Source organism: Sinohyriopsis cumingii, chromosome 17 (genome assembly GCF_028554795.1).
Source record: "Sinohyriopsis cumingii isolate HCF-2022 chromosome 17, ASM2855479v2, whole genome shotgun sequence".
Taxonomy (NCBI): domain Eukaryota; kingdom Metazoa; phylum Mollusca; class Bivalvia; order Unionida; family Unionidae; genus Sinohyriopsis; species Sinohyriopsis cumingii.
In genome coordinates, this window is record NC_142977.1 from 92872051 (window position 1) to 92887095 (window position 15045).

Consider the following 15045-nt stretch of genomic DNA (forward strand, 5'->3'; position numbering starts at 1 on the left):
ATTTAAATAGACAAAAATATTATATATAATGAACGAAAAGCATTTCTCTGGTGCGCCCGCGCACTCATGCAAGTGGATTAAACTAAATTCATCAGCGCCGTGTGGCAAACCATGCAGAGGTGAATACTGTGGACAACATGCTCAACAGGTCCGCGGTGGGAGTCTAGGACCGATACCGTGTATCAGATGCGGCATTGGAGTACGAGGAAAAACTCAATTATGTTCAGCGTGTGGGGGGAAACGCTATCGAGAACTAAAACGGTATTATGATAAAAAAAATCCAGACTCGAACACGTTCTCGGAGCGTGATTACATAAATAAGTTTTCAGACAAATTATGAATTAGACAAATGATTTGCTTATATTATAATGAATCAAGAATTCGCCCCCCAACAAGAATTTGTTCCCGAACAAGAATTTGTTCCACATCCAACTATTTCAAATTATGAGGCAAACCGAGATGGCATAGTACGACACTGCACGCGAAGACGACCAGTTGGTACAGTTGATAATTGTGGTTATTCACGATTTACTGCCACGCCGAGACATGCAGGCATTTCCTCGAAGAGGTATTTATGTCATCGTTTCGTGTATGAATGTTTCCATGGAGTGATCCCTAAGGGTTTTGTCATTGATCACATTAACGGTAACATACTTGATAACTCTATAAACAATCTTCGCGTGGTCACTCAGAGCAAGAACTGCCTACTGGGTAACACAGGGCGTTGTAAAACAGTTGCAAGAAGAGCTATTAAATCTATAAACGCAACCGGTGAAGAAATTGTATTCCAGTCAATATACTCCGCGAGTAAGCATTTCGGTATTTGTTCACCTGTTGTACAGCATGTCGCAGATGGGATCTACAAAACAGCATTTTCCAAGAAGCTCAAACAGAAGATTTCATTCTGTTATATCATTGACAACAACGATAACTCAGTATAAGACCAAGAAAAACGCTAGCGTTTCCCAATTTAAAAATATAAAAATATATAATAATATGAATCACGAAAACATAAATGTCATAATTGTTGAACTCGAAAAATTGCAACAGCGGGGTTTTAATATTTTAACAGACGCTGAAACAATTATGTCAGATTTTGAATCCTTGAATGAGCTATCAACGAAGAAGAATACTCTTCCTGCGAGATACAGGTTCATTAAAATGCTGCAAAATTGCATTTATAGATCACTTGCCACAGTTACCCACGAACAGGTATCTGAATTTATTCCGTTGACGCGTGCAGTTGAAAGTATTCGTCTTACACTATCACACGAGTATGAGACTCGAAAATTAATTAACTCGAGAGTGAGATTGTTAAAAAGTCAAATAAAGAATTCCGACGCAGAAGTCAAAGAGACTTCTCAGGAAATGCAAAGCATTCCTCAAGTCTCTGACTTCTCATCCACGCTCGCGTTGGAAGTCCAAGAGACTTAGAAACGCTCGCGTGAGCGATGCTAGCATCGCCAAAAACTCTTTGATCCCCCCCATTGTGAGTTTCCAAGGGTAAAAAAAAAGTATTATTTTTTTTGTCTTTGAAATTCTACTGTGGAAATGCAAGCATTTCTCACGCTAGCGTTTCTGGAAATGTGAAACATTTCTCATGTGAAACATTTCTGAGCAATCGTGGAAATCTCTGATTTCTCAGAACTCTTTGAGTTCCAGGATTTGCTTGAGTGTTTCAGCATCAATACACGAATGAGAATAGTTCATGATGTGTTCTTGGTCACAAAAAACTGTGATCGTGTGATACTTCTGTAACTGTTCTTGTTGTGGCCGTGTCAACAAGAAGTCTTCGTTGCCGTACTCGTCAACGACTATTCCGACGGGGGAATGCAAAGCATTTCCAAATGCGGTCCTGATTGCCGCGTTGAGAATTTGTTTGTCATGTACGCGAACTCGGACATGGATATACTCGTGCATTATACACAACTGTAATTTTTTAAATGTGAAACGCTCTGCGTTTTCAGAAATGCTATGCGTGAGCGATGCTAGCATCGCCAAAAACTCTTCCAGAAATGCTTTGCATGAGCGATGCTAGCATCGCCAATTTGGAAACTCGAAGAGTTTCAGGACTTCACCAGTAAGTTCACGGAGACAGTCTCGCCACGCAGGTCCAACAAATTCCCCCGTTGGTCGGTGAGTTTGAAATTTATCGTTGACAACCACGGATTATTGCACCGTAGATAGACCACATTGATTGGTTCTTGCACAATCAGAAAACCAGGGGGGTCTTTTGGTGTGAACGTATACAGGATAAACCCCTGTTGTGCCGTCGTTGTGTCAGCGCTAGCGCTGCCAGCGCTGTAGCTACCGTCGATGACGTCACATACAAGATTGACCGCAATAACATCTGTGATATTTACGATCCCGGGTGAGATGTGTCTGCCATCGGATGCTGTACTGTTGTCGTGTCTTAAAATAACAGGTTGTGGTTTTGTTCGCGTGTACGTGGCAGAAATATCTTCGAAAGATTCCGCGATGAGATCCTGGACTGATTTTCTCAGTGTGTGCACGTTATATCCAGGAAGTTTAAAATCTGAAATATCCTTCACGGGAATACCAAATCGGGCTGCAAACTCCGATCTTTTTTCGTTTCCGTAATCACCCTTGAGATCCAGTAGATACTGAATTACTTTTTGATTTATAATTTCCATCGCGGATGCAAGTTTGTTTAGTTTTTCTATGGTGGTGATAATGTTCGTGCGAGAACTGCTTGCAGTTCCAGGTTTTGTTATATCAGAGATATAATCTTGAAAATATACTCGCAACAGATCTAGCTGTTGTTTATGTGCTTGTTTGATCGGATTAAAAAACTGAGCTTCTATATCTTCTATAAGGTAATGACGGTCCCACCCGCCTTCGAAAGCTGCTACCCCTATATCAAAGGGGGGATTTGGTTTTTTAAACCAGGATTCTCCTGATTGTAATCGATCTGAAAATAATAAATAATTGCCGTACACGAGGTCGTGTAGTTCTTCTTTGTTGGTCTCGAAATCCGATTTTTCAGGTTTTGGTGGACCCGGTTCAACCTCGGGTTGTTCTTGTGGCCATCCTAATACGGATCTGATTGAGCTGCTATAAATATCCACGGCGTATCCCGGTGTTGAGATTTCAATGACCGCAGACAGCGTTGGTTCGTGCGCGGTCACAGATATTTTGGCTTCCTTGCCGGTGATTCGTTTTATTTGGCGTTGTATCTCATTGTTGATTTCTTCGATCTGATAACTCCCAGTGGGTAGCGTAATTGTATCCCATTCAAGTTCACGTTGTTGTGGGTCCGCGCTGGGTCTCCCGAACACAAACGAATTATTCGGCTGCTGACCGGAAAATGATTCCGACCTGATATTGGGCCAGCTGTGATACGCACTGAGCTTTGCCAACGCGATTTCGCTCACACGAATTGGAGTTCGAAAATTAATGCTGAATTCTGGTGTCGTCGAGGACACTGAGATCATTGTGGTCCTTACCGGCGTTGTGTTTGTGACTATTTGTTGAAGCAGTTCTTGTGGCGTTGCCATCAGTGCCATTATTTATTTGTTTAGTTTTCAAATAGTCATTGTACACATCTGACATTAGTTTGAATTCAGAATCTGATATCAACGCAGCATCGCTACTTTGCACGTCTAACGATGATGATATCAGCGATGATAATTTCTGATATGCGGTCGTGGCTGTATTTAATTTTGTCGTGTAATCGTGTAATTTTGCGTTAGCACACGAGGATATTTTTTTTGCTATGATGCCGAAAACTCCTGCTGTTGCTGTAGCAGCGGAAACACAGATCGTGGCAGCGACTACTGCTGTTACCGGAGTGACCGCTGATAGTATTACTCCCGCGGATGCAACAACGGCGGATACTGAATAAACCATAACGTCTAACACTGTTATGCGTCTGCGGTATTTTTTTACTTTTTGGGACGTCGCGTCGATGACAGTTTTTAACTCAGATTGCCACTCACGGACTTGATTGTATCGATATTGTTGAGCATCTGGAAATGTTTCGGATGGAAATCCTTTGGATTTCAACGTTGACATATTATTTAAAAATCGCTGCCGATTTTCAATTACGTAACTAATTGAGGTGTTGCAGCGACGAATTCCAAACACCACCAGTAAGATGTTGCTGTTAAACTATCGTCGGCGGCTTCAAGCATAAATGTTTCCTCGGTGTTGCTGTTTAGTATTACAGTGCAAACCCCGGAATACTTATCGGTGGAATGTCTCCAAGGATATGTTGTGAAGATTTCAAATTTGGCGGCTGAAAACACAGACAACCTGTAAACACCGGTGGCTGTTGCTGTATATTTGATAGTGTTGTTATTTTGTCGTGACCATGTTGCGAATCCCGATGATACCGTGTATACGATGTTGGTGATATGCCCGGGAGTAACTCCAGTGGGGACTTTAATCAGATTGGTTTTGTTAACGATCTCAGGAATACCCGATACGATATTCTGCTGTGTTTGTTTGATCGTGTTAATGTCGGTCTTTACATCAGCGAGTTTTACATCGACGACTGGAGGAGTCCCAAAGAACTTATTCACGACCTCATCAGTTTTTACGAAGTTTCTTCGAACTCTTGTAAACGCGCCCACGTGAACATCATACTCAGCACGCAGCGTATTTAGTTTATTATCAACGGTGTCTACGTATTGTTTGTTTGCGGCATCTTCGGGACCTTCCGGATTTTTTAGAACGGTTATTTTGTTGCCGCTCATGCTGAGTTCGCCTGTCATCGTGTCACCGGCTTTTTTCACACATTTATCAACACCTTTATCAATACTGTCTTTGATGCTTGCGATTGATATATTCGAGTCCTTGATCCGGCCGCCATCACTAAATGCAACGAAGTTATCCTTGGTAGCTCCAAGAACTTTGCGAATTATATCATTCCACTTAATGTTGCTCGTTCTTAGTTTTCCCTGCTTGTCCTGAAAAATAGCAACTTCATCTGGGTCAACTCCAGCTACATTCAAAAGATTATCGACTTCATCTCGGGTCGCATATTTTGAGAGATCAGCATCTGTGCCAGGTTTGACTTTTCTTGTGAAAGGTCTTCCGTAAATATCCACCATTATTCTTATTGCTGTTTTTCAAATGCGAGCATGAAAATGCTAAGCGTTTCTCGATGCGGTATATTCATACACTACTCGATGCGGAGACGTTGCTGGATTTCTTGAGATTGCATCAAGAACATTTAAAACCTCGTTCCCACAAATGGGCGGATCAATTAATGTTTGTGTTGGTAGCGTCGACTGCCACACTGGAACATTATAAAATCTGCTGACATATTTGAGAAACTCAGTTGGCGGTGCTAAACCGTACGAATCGAAATAGATAATTCCACGTGGATCGATCGCGTAAGCAACCCAGTGAGTTCCCGGACCATCTTTGTTGTCGAGATTGATAATGCCAGTTTCTGGATTCCGCGGCCGCGTCGGTAATTGATCTCGCATAAATACTCCTCTGAAATGTTTTATACGCAATTTTTTAACAGCATCGAGTAAATCAAAATTGCTCAACGGCGTTAGAATTTTTTTGGATACCATGATGGTGGAGTTCCTGGTAGTCTTAGCCCTGATCCGCGAGTGGATCTCCCCTTTTTTTTCTTATACCCGTGTCCGGTTGCTTTCTTTAGTGCCATTCCAGCTGCGGTTCCAACTGCACCTAACGCTGCAGCTTTTGCCGCTGCGCCAAGTAATCCTGGAATTGCAGCAGCTAGTATTGGGATGAGGGGAAATATTCCACCGGTTTTAGTCATGTCCTTGATAGCTGCAGCAGAGAAATCAAGGCGGATACCGGTTTTTGCTGTTAGTGCCTTATTAAAATGTTTAATCTGAGTATTAGTCAACGACAGCTTGTTTGGACCACCAGTAATCTGATCTCGTTTTAGTGTTATTGATGTCCCGCACGTGCTTGCGTTCTTTGATTGCAATTTCTTCGTTTGACCGGAAGTCAAGGTGACATTAACATGACTGTATGACATTATATCCTAAGTTTGATTTTAATTGCGTTACATATTCTCGATTGGAGCGTCGATGACCCTCATTCGTCCGCCAACACCTTCAAGCAGCATTGCTTTATCGGAGAGTATGACAGCGATCGCTCTAAAACCAGCAGGCGGGCCGAGGGGAAACACACCTACACGAGCTTTGAAGTGTATATCAACGACAGATTGTTTTGTTAGATCCAAATGTTCCAGCGAAAAGTAATAAATCGGATACAGCGTTGTAAAATCCAGTTGTGATATCTGCAACCCGGTATCAATATTCTGATCACGTCCCATAAATGTCATCAAACGATGATACGCCCGTGCAACTTCATTTCGCTCATAATCTATCAGTATATCCTCGGATGGTTCCTGATGCCCGTTTATTCGCAGCGAAACCTCAGAGACACCAAGTTTGTCAAATATCATATGACTCTGTAGTTGGGAAGTCAACCTCGCATTTTGCTGGAGTGCAACAAAAATATGTCGCGGCGCTGATATTCCCTGTTGTGATGCTATGTGCCACGTAAACTGCCCAGCACCGGCACCCTGAATGGAATCTGTTGTTGTTGTCAACCATGATATCAATGATTTACCGCCTGTGTCCATGAAAGAGAGTAGCCGTTGCTCTTCAGTGATCGATGGGGACATCACTGGCATCCACAAAGCAAGCTTGAATAATATTACTTTACCGCCAGCAACACCGTCTTCTCGCCAGATAGCGTCAACGTCATCACTTTTTCGGTTAAGTACAACTGTATGATTGGCTCCAAAAATAACCTTTCTGACATGTCTGCAAAATCCAAAGATGTGAGACAGTGGAATTGCGCATGAAAATCTCCTACGTTCACCTGATAACATTAATTTACGTGTAGCAAAACCTAAATTGTACTCTGGACTAGGCCTTAATATTGGAAATGCAGCACCTGGTCTGGCCGCAAATCCAGCCGGTTGCGGGTCCATAGCAGTGCCTTGTGCTGTTTGTACTTGAATAGTAGATCTGTGTTCAGGATGATCAGAATTATCCTTAGCGAACATCATAGTCGGACCAGCTGATCTAGTGTAATCATCTGAGTATCTCGCTAATCCCAGGATTGTTGTAGCAACGTCAACATTATCCTGAATCGTTTCAATTTCTCTCCCGTCAATGCTGTATGAGGCACTTTTAAACAGCGCCATGATGCCATTATTAACAAAACCAACTCGAACATTAGCTCCGTATTCTGTATTAGCGACAACATCTGTTACAAGTTCACCCGTGACTTCAAGAAATGCTTCAGCGGGCAGGAAATATCTACTTGTATCCTGGACTCGTAATTCAATTCGTCCGCGTTGATTAGGTACTGTTGCCTCATAAGAATAATACTGATAATCGCGCACGGACTCATCTTTTAGTGTTGGTGCATCCATGTCGAACGCTGGATCAGATATAGGTTTGAACATTATATAAAATTATTGTCTTCTAAAACGAAATCCGCTTCCTGATATCAGGCTTGTATTTATTTGTTCGGGTGTTTGGGTTACAAGCTCTGCAAGTTTTTGATTGGCAGCCTGATTTATTACTTTACTGACGTCCGCGGGCATAAGTTCAGTACTGGCCAGTTTCACCGGTGGCGGTTTTTTTGATCTACGAGTTAACCGTAACAGTCTATCCTTGATTGACGCGAATGCCTTCCCGGCGAGATCACCAACAGATCCAAGGGCTTTATCCTTGACAACATCAATAGCTTTCATCGACAATTGTTTTGCAATCGGTAACACCTTAGGGGCTATTCTTGAAAACAAACCAGTAACTGTATCACCGAGACCATCTCCGTAGGTTGCTCTGTAGACTGGTAATCGCGAGTTCACTACGCGGACTGGTAACACGCTAGTGTGTCTAGGTTGAGAATTGTGCACGATCATTTTATTTAATTATTGTTTCTCTAACTAAATTTACTAGTCGCTGTGGTAACCGTCTGCGAGTTCATCAATGAGTCCCCGGTATGTGCTTATATCCATAATGCCACGCTGAAATAGTCTCTGACAGATATCTGCGGCTTCATTTATAATTTCCGGAGAGTTGTTTCCGGCACGTCTTCCTCCGATGAGAACTTCTAGTCTGGACACATCGTTGACGACGCTATTAGGACAGATGTGGTTGTTATATCCGCGACCGGTGTATCCTTTTCCTGTTTTCTCTAGTTTTGCTGATATTTTAAAAATTTCATCAATTACAGATCTTTCCTTTTTTTCTATCTTTTTTACCTTAGAGTCGGTACCCTTTTTCGGTATTTCTTTTTGTAATTTTTCTTTTTCCACCCTTAAATCTCTTAATTCATTTTGTAATTCTTTTATTTTGCTTTTCAGTATTTCCTTTTCTGATATATCGGGGGGGATGGGCGACGAAACAGGAGTGGTAAAATCATCATCAGGAGCGCTAGCCCCCATTTGTTCAGGTGATGAAATTTCAGGCACTGGATCAGGCAGTGTTATTGCGGGGTCTATTTTTAGAGCTGGTGGTTTCTTCTCCTGTAGTCTCGACTGTTTTTTCATTTCCTTTTCCTGTATTTTTTTCTTCTCTTCTTCCTCCTTTTTCTGCTTTTTCATTTCCTTTTCCTGCATTTTTTTCTTCTCTTCTTCCTCCTTTACCTTCGTTCGTTGGTCTCTTAGTTCCTTATTAACCCCAATTACGCCAGTTTTTATAAAATTATAGGTATCATCAGTGCTGGATATTCGAGGAATGTCTCGGTTTACTTTATAAACATAATCCCTCCAATCAGCCTGGGTCATACCCGAGGCAGCTCCTGGTTTTAAAAAATCCTGCCGGTTAGGATAATTTAAGACAATCCAAACAGAAAATTCCCTAAGTTCATCCACGCTAGTAAGCGGAATATTTTTTATTTCAGTAATACCATCTTCGGTAAATTTATTAATAAATGTTTCCTTAGCAACTGTCACTACTCCGGCGGCACCTGCATCTGCCTGCTGTTTAAGTTCTTCTATTGCTTGAAGTAACCCTCGTTTTGTTTTGGTAGGGTCGGCAGGATCAGGTTTTCCTACAATTGCAGTTTTAACTTCACCAGTAGCTGCTGTAATAGGCTTAAATAATTCCTCCGCAGATGTTGCAAACTCAACTCGCGCTTCTTGTCTCTCTTTTAATTTTTCTTTGACGGAATCACGAACCGGAAGAAATTTTTTAATCGCGGCTAGTCGTTGTCGTGCCAATCTAGTTGTGAGTGCTTCTCCGATATTTGCCATTATTTGATAACCTGCGATTTAATTATCGCGCATGGATTTGTGACAATAAATTTACACGACCCGCGGACACGATACCGTATCGGACTTGATACATTGTATGGTTAACGTGAGAAACTCGAAGAGAGCAGCCCCGGGCGGCGACAACAAGTTGAGGGGGGGGGTCGCGTTTTTTTGTCTCGTTGCTGTTGTAAGATTAGCTTTTTTTTAAGGCTTATTTTATCATTTGGTGGTCTCTAGACCTTTGTAGGATTCGCCCTCCCTGCTGCTTACAGTGACATACACTACATTATAGTAGTTAAGCAGGTACTGCATCTTTAAGTACCTTTGTTGTTGATCATGACATGATACAGGTGTTAAGCAGAACTATGTCTTCAAGTACCTGCATTGTCAGCAGTGACATAGTACATGTACATAGTACAGTCATAGAAGTTTGAATACATGGATTAATTAATTGATTAATCTGATCAGATTGGATCATTTCAATCGTCTGATACTTAACACAGTTTTACTTGTGAAAAGGTTGGTTTAAGTGCTTAGTCACTGGGGTCTCTTTAAAATGGAAACCTCCGAGGTGATCTTTTATTTTTCTTGGAATTCAGGTGGTTCCAATTTGGTAGTAGTAGATACTTGATTTGTTGGCATTCTGAAACTGGGTCATCCAGTTTTCTCTTTTTGTTGATTTTGGCATCTCTTCTAATCAATATGGTTGTGGAAGAGCTGGATAGTGCTGACGTACTTCTGTTCAGACTCATCTGGCTCTGAAGGAATTGGGACCTATATAATTGGTATCGCAGAGAGGGTCACCTTCACTTTTGATTAAATTCAATTGAAAGAAGATAATGCCTGATACGATGTGCAGACATATCCTTCCATCTGCTGGTGTAGTCTAGTCACCCCCACCACCCACCTTGACCAGTTTCATTATATTGGTGACTCATCAAAAGGAATTGGTTTTGCTGACTCATGATCAGTTGAGAAATCGATTCAACAGGACCAATTCCATCTGATGAGTTACAAAGATAATGAAACCAGTCAGGAACTGGGGGTTACTAGACCAAATATTTCCAACATCTAGAAGCTTTTAAAACTATGTAATTGCACAGAATTATACAAAGGATATCGATCATACATTACTCTGAAATAAAACTTATTGATGAATTTTTGAGCTAGGAAGATGAGAGTTTCCTATTTTGACATTGTATACATTATACATTTTACATTGAGACAGCGATTGCTAAAATTGCCAAATTATGTCAATTGTTTCAAATGTTGATTTATTTTTCACTTTTTACCAAACAAAATGCAATAATAAAATTCAAGGTTGGCTGAATTAGACTGCAAAGCTACAGCTGACTTCTGGTGCAATATGTTTTTAAGATTTGATTGATTCATGACAAGCTCGATTTAAAAAGAAGAATCAAGCTGAACAAACAATTTTATATCAATCCTTTAACTATTAGTTTTTAAAATTAATTCAAAGAAAGTTTAAAATATTAACTAAAACACTGGTAAATGAGATGACATAAGTTAAATGGGAGTAAGATCTGGAACAAACATTTACACAGTACTGCCCTTAACCGGTAAACCAAATAATCGAACATGACAATAATATTTATGCAACCAAATTTTACTGATCAACTGTAACAGTGTCAACCTAGATACCTGTATTCCCACACTAAGAAAAGATTGGATAGTAACAATGAAGTGTGAAGACACAAATATTTAAACCTTGTTTGTTTACTTTGCAATTTTATTATGGGATGTTACTAATACAACCATAAAGGTATAAAAGTTTGGGAAATCTTTATTTGCACCTCAAAGTGAAACTCTACTGGTTTTCAATACAAAATTTTAAATTAATAATGAGGTTAATATTATCTTCATAGTAACACATCACTTGTTATTTTCTTAAAGTGAGATTTCCTACTGTCAAGATCAGAATGACTAAAATCTTTTACTCATCATTATTAATGCTTTATTTTATACCTCAAATACATGTAAAAACATTGTTATGGGAATAGCAGATAAATTCTAACTTTGATAGCTAACTTTCAATGTTATCTCTTTGTTTAAAAAGTGAACCTTACTACATTTTAGTTTTCATTTAATTGTATCCCTATTTATACAACTCAGTTTTATCTTGGACTAAATAAGAATGTTGACAATAACCCAATGTTTACAGTGATACAATTTATGCTGTTACCACTTTAACATTTCATTGCTAAATACTGATTCCTGGTAATCCTGATCATAGAACTGGTACTCCAGCTTTTTTAATCTGTCAATCCAATGTTTTATAATTGTTTTGTTTTTCTAAATCTGACATAGAATGCTGATAATGCAACTTTGCTTTTCCCAACTATTATGTGTCTATTTCGTAAACCACATAGCCAAATTTAATTGCAAATACCTTGTTTTTTTTCATTAATTTTTCAATCTGCAATTCCTTCAAAAGAGTCTGTCTGTTACTGATACATGTGCTTGTACGTGGAGACTCTTCATCCATTACCTGCAGCGTAATCTTTAATCCCTGAAAAAACACAAAGAAATATTAAGGAAAAAGTAATTATCCATGTTTCCAGTTTGATGCTGACAAAAAGTTATGGTCAGATTGAAATTTTATTTTATTACCATTTTTCCAATCACCAAACAAATAGTCCATGTCAGACAAACCAGGTTTCTGGACATAATCTTGATGGCTTATCCCTCTGACAATACATCAGTGGTACTTAACCTTTTTGGGTGGTGACCCAGATTAGGTTTGATTTGTTAGTCAATTAGAAATGGTAACAAGTTTAGCCAGATCACATGCATGATTACCTCAGTAATATCCACATATCCTGCACAGATTCAAATAGATTAGAGATCATGATCATATAAGCCTACATTCAAAGTTTGCTCAAAATCAGACCAGTAATGTGGCTTCCAAAGTGGTAACAAACTCAAATAATCAGATGCAAGATCACCTCATTAATATGTATGGATACTGCTCATCATCAAACTCATCCATGATCTTTAAAATACAGCCCAATATTCCAAGTTTTATTACAATCAGATCAGAGTTATGACTTCAAGAGTGATAAGAAGCTCAGCCACTCTAATTAGTGTGTCTGGATTTCACTCATTACTAAACCTGGTTGAGTTCTCAATGATATAAGAAAATATTCCAGGTTTTATCAAAACTGAACAGAAGCATCGACTTAGAGTGATAACAAGTGCTGCCATTAAATGCAAGATAACCTCTTTATTATGTGTTATTTCTCACATCATCAAACCTGTCCAAAATTTTGATGACAGAAGCACATATTCCAAATGATTTACTTTCAACAATACCCCCCAAAGCATTTATAAAAGGTTCTACAATCTGAAAGTAAATGACTTAGATTATGTTTTCTATGACCAAAACTTCAAAACTTCATTATCAGGCTTCATAACTGTTTCACTTTGATAGAGATCACATGCATATTTGAAAAAATCTTATGATGCTATTGCACATTTAACATCATGCTATAAAAAGTTTCTGTATCCTCTGCAAATGGTATGGAACACCTATGCCCACAAAGAAAATAAATACAGGCTAAATATCTTGATACACTGAGTATTCATGAAGTCTACAGAAATTTGGACAATAAGGACCAAAACAGTTTAACCAAGGTTTCCAACAACTTGGACCCAGCCATTAATCAACTCAGTGCCTGGCATTTTCATAAAAGACAGCACAATTTAAATGCTCAGGACAAGGTGAACCAATTTTTTAAGACAGTTTGGACCTGGCAAAAGTTATAGAATTAATCTGGTGCAGAAATGTTATTTAACACATCTCAGATGACACCAAATAAAACCAATCATTAGCAAAAACAAACCAAGCTGAATTTCAGTCAAGAAAAATACCTTCTATCCAGACACTGTTGTAGCTTGATTATGTCCACTAAGCAGTAACATTTATGGACCCTGTTTGATGATAATAAACAACTGGCCCAACTTGTTTTTAACAAGTTATCCGAGTTGTCCTTTAGGCTAAGTAGAAAAGGAGGTGTGGCTGTGGTTAGACAAATGATGATATTTTAACCTGCTAATAAGATTTTCTGTTGGAAGAAAAAAATAGGAAAAAAAAATCTGGAGAAAAAATTAATTAATTAAGGAATGTAACTATGATCAAAGTTAAATTCAGAACATATTCATTTATTTTGCTTTTATCAACATGCATGTAGTTAAGCTGAATCAGGATTGGGCCAGAGTTGTCCAAAACCTGGGCCGACTTGTCTTGGACCAAGTGGTCTATGAGCTGAGTTGTTTGATTCCCTCCTATCCATGGAGGTTGGTCCAATTTTGCATCTTTGCACTGAGTTCAAAATATATACCGCAGCACTGTATTACTGCAGGCACTATATTAATTGTGGCAAATAGCATTTCCCAAATAATTATGAACAAGTGTCATTTATCGGCTGTTGACAGATGTAAAGCTTTAGCCAGGATGGATGCAAATCTATCAGAGCAAAATTACCTCCAAAATATCAACATTATTGGTAATTCTACACTGAAAAACAATGAACATCACTTCTTTGTAAAGTGAACACAATTCCATTGATCATCATGTACAAAAATCTTGCCAAACTTACTATATCCACATTGGTTTTGATTACAATATATATTCAGTGTATCGTTTGATGTTTTCATGATTATATGTCATATACCAATGGTGACATAATGTCCTTACAAAGTTATGCTTGGAATTTCATTCCATGATAGCCAATATGGACTGAAATTGACAAAATGTTGCTTATTATCCTACTTATCCTAAACAAATCAGAAAGCAATAATAGTTTAACTTTTAAATCAGATTTCAATAATAATAATAATAATAATAATAATAGATGTATATAGCAATGACAAAACGGTTTTAATATAAACGATTACAACATTAAGCATAGCGATAATGCAGCGTTCAATGCTACATCCAGGGTTTCAGTTTCTGTAAGGATAAAAAGAACAGCGGTATGTCTAAAAGTCAATAAAGCATTTTGTCACCTTTGAGAGCCTGAAAATTAAACACTTAAACTATACGACACGGGATAATGGTGAACCAAGCCTATCGTATATGCACGTTACTCGAAATTTTTGTCTGGTATCGAAAACGTGTGACTTTTCGTAAATACTGATACAAAACTAAGAAAGAAAGTAAAAGATTGCTAATTCACCTTTCTGTTGAGATATTCTCGCACAAGGGATGAAGCTATACCCTCTATATACTCGTTTTCCATTATAAAGTCTTTGCTTTTCTCTTTTATGTCATCAACAACCGGCACTGTAGCTACAGTGAGTCGCCATTTCAAAACATTCCAATGGCGATGAACCGGAACATATCGGTCCTTTTCCACAGAGAAAAGTATAAACTTCCGAATACTTAAATTAACATAATACACTGACCAACGTATAAACTCAAAAATGCGAAGGCACAGTCACAGAGAAGTAATGTAGTGTGATTTGTTTGTTTCTTTTTCTTTTTTATTTTAGAGCTGTTGTCGCAAAAATATATTTAAATTCTTTATTATTTTTAAATATACTTAGGAAATACGCATTGTTAGCTTCAACACTTTAATATCATTGAAAATCGCTATGAGAACGTGCAGTGCCCTCCGAAGACTTGGAATCTATTATTGGAAGCTATGTGTTAATTATAAATTCTGATGCTCCTCAAACAATATAATGTGAGAAAATAAAATGGATAATCAGAGTAATACACCTTTGCACATAAGCAAAAAATTTAACAAGGTAATAGCATACATTAGTTAACAGTAAATACACTAAATACATTT

At 38.7% G+C, this 15045-nt stretch overlaps 1 protein-coding gene across 1 annotated transcript in view; it reads right to left on the bottom strand.

The window, feature by feature from the left end:
• LOC149779430 (putative ubiquitin carboxyl-terminal hydrolase MINDY-4) overlaps positions 1-14548 on the bottom strand; it is an 87595-nt gene extending 73047 nt beyond the window's left edge. The window contains exons 1-2 of the mRNA XM_089940091.1: positions 14428-14548; positions 11640-11759 (exon numbers count right to left, since the gene is read on the bottom strand). Of these exons, the coding sequence (XP_089796217.1) occupies positions 11640-11759; positions 14428-14490 (183 nt within the window). The 5' untranslated portion in view covers positions 14491-14548. The remainder of the gene's footprint in view (positions 1-11639; positions 11760-14427) is intronic.
• Positions 14549-15045: the final 497 nt, after the last annotated feature.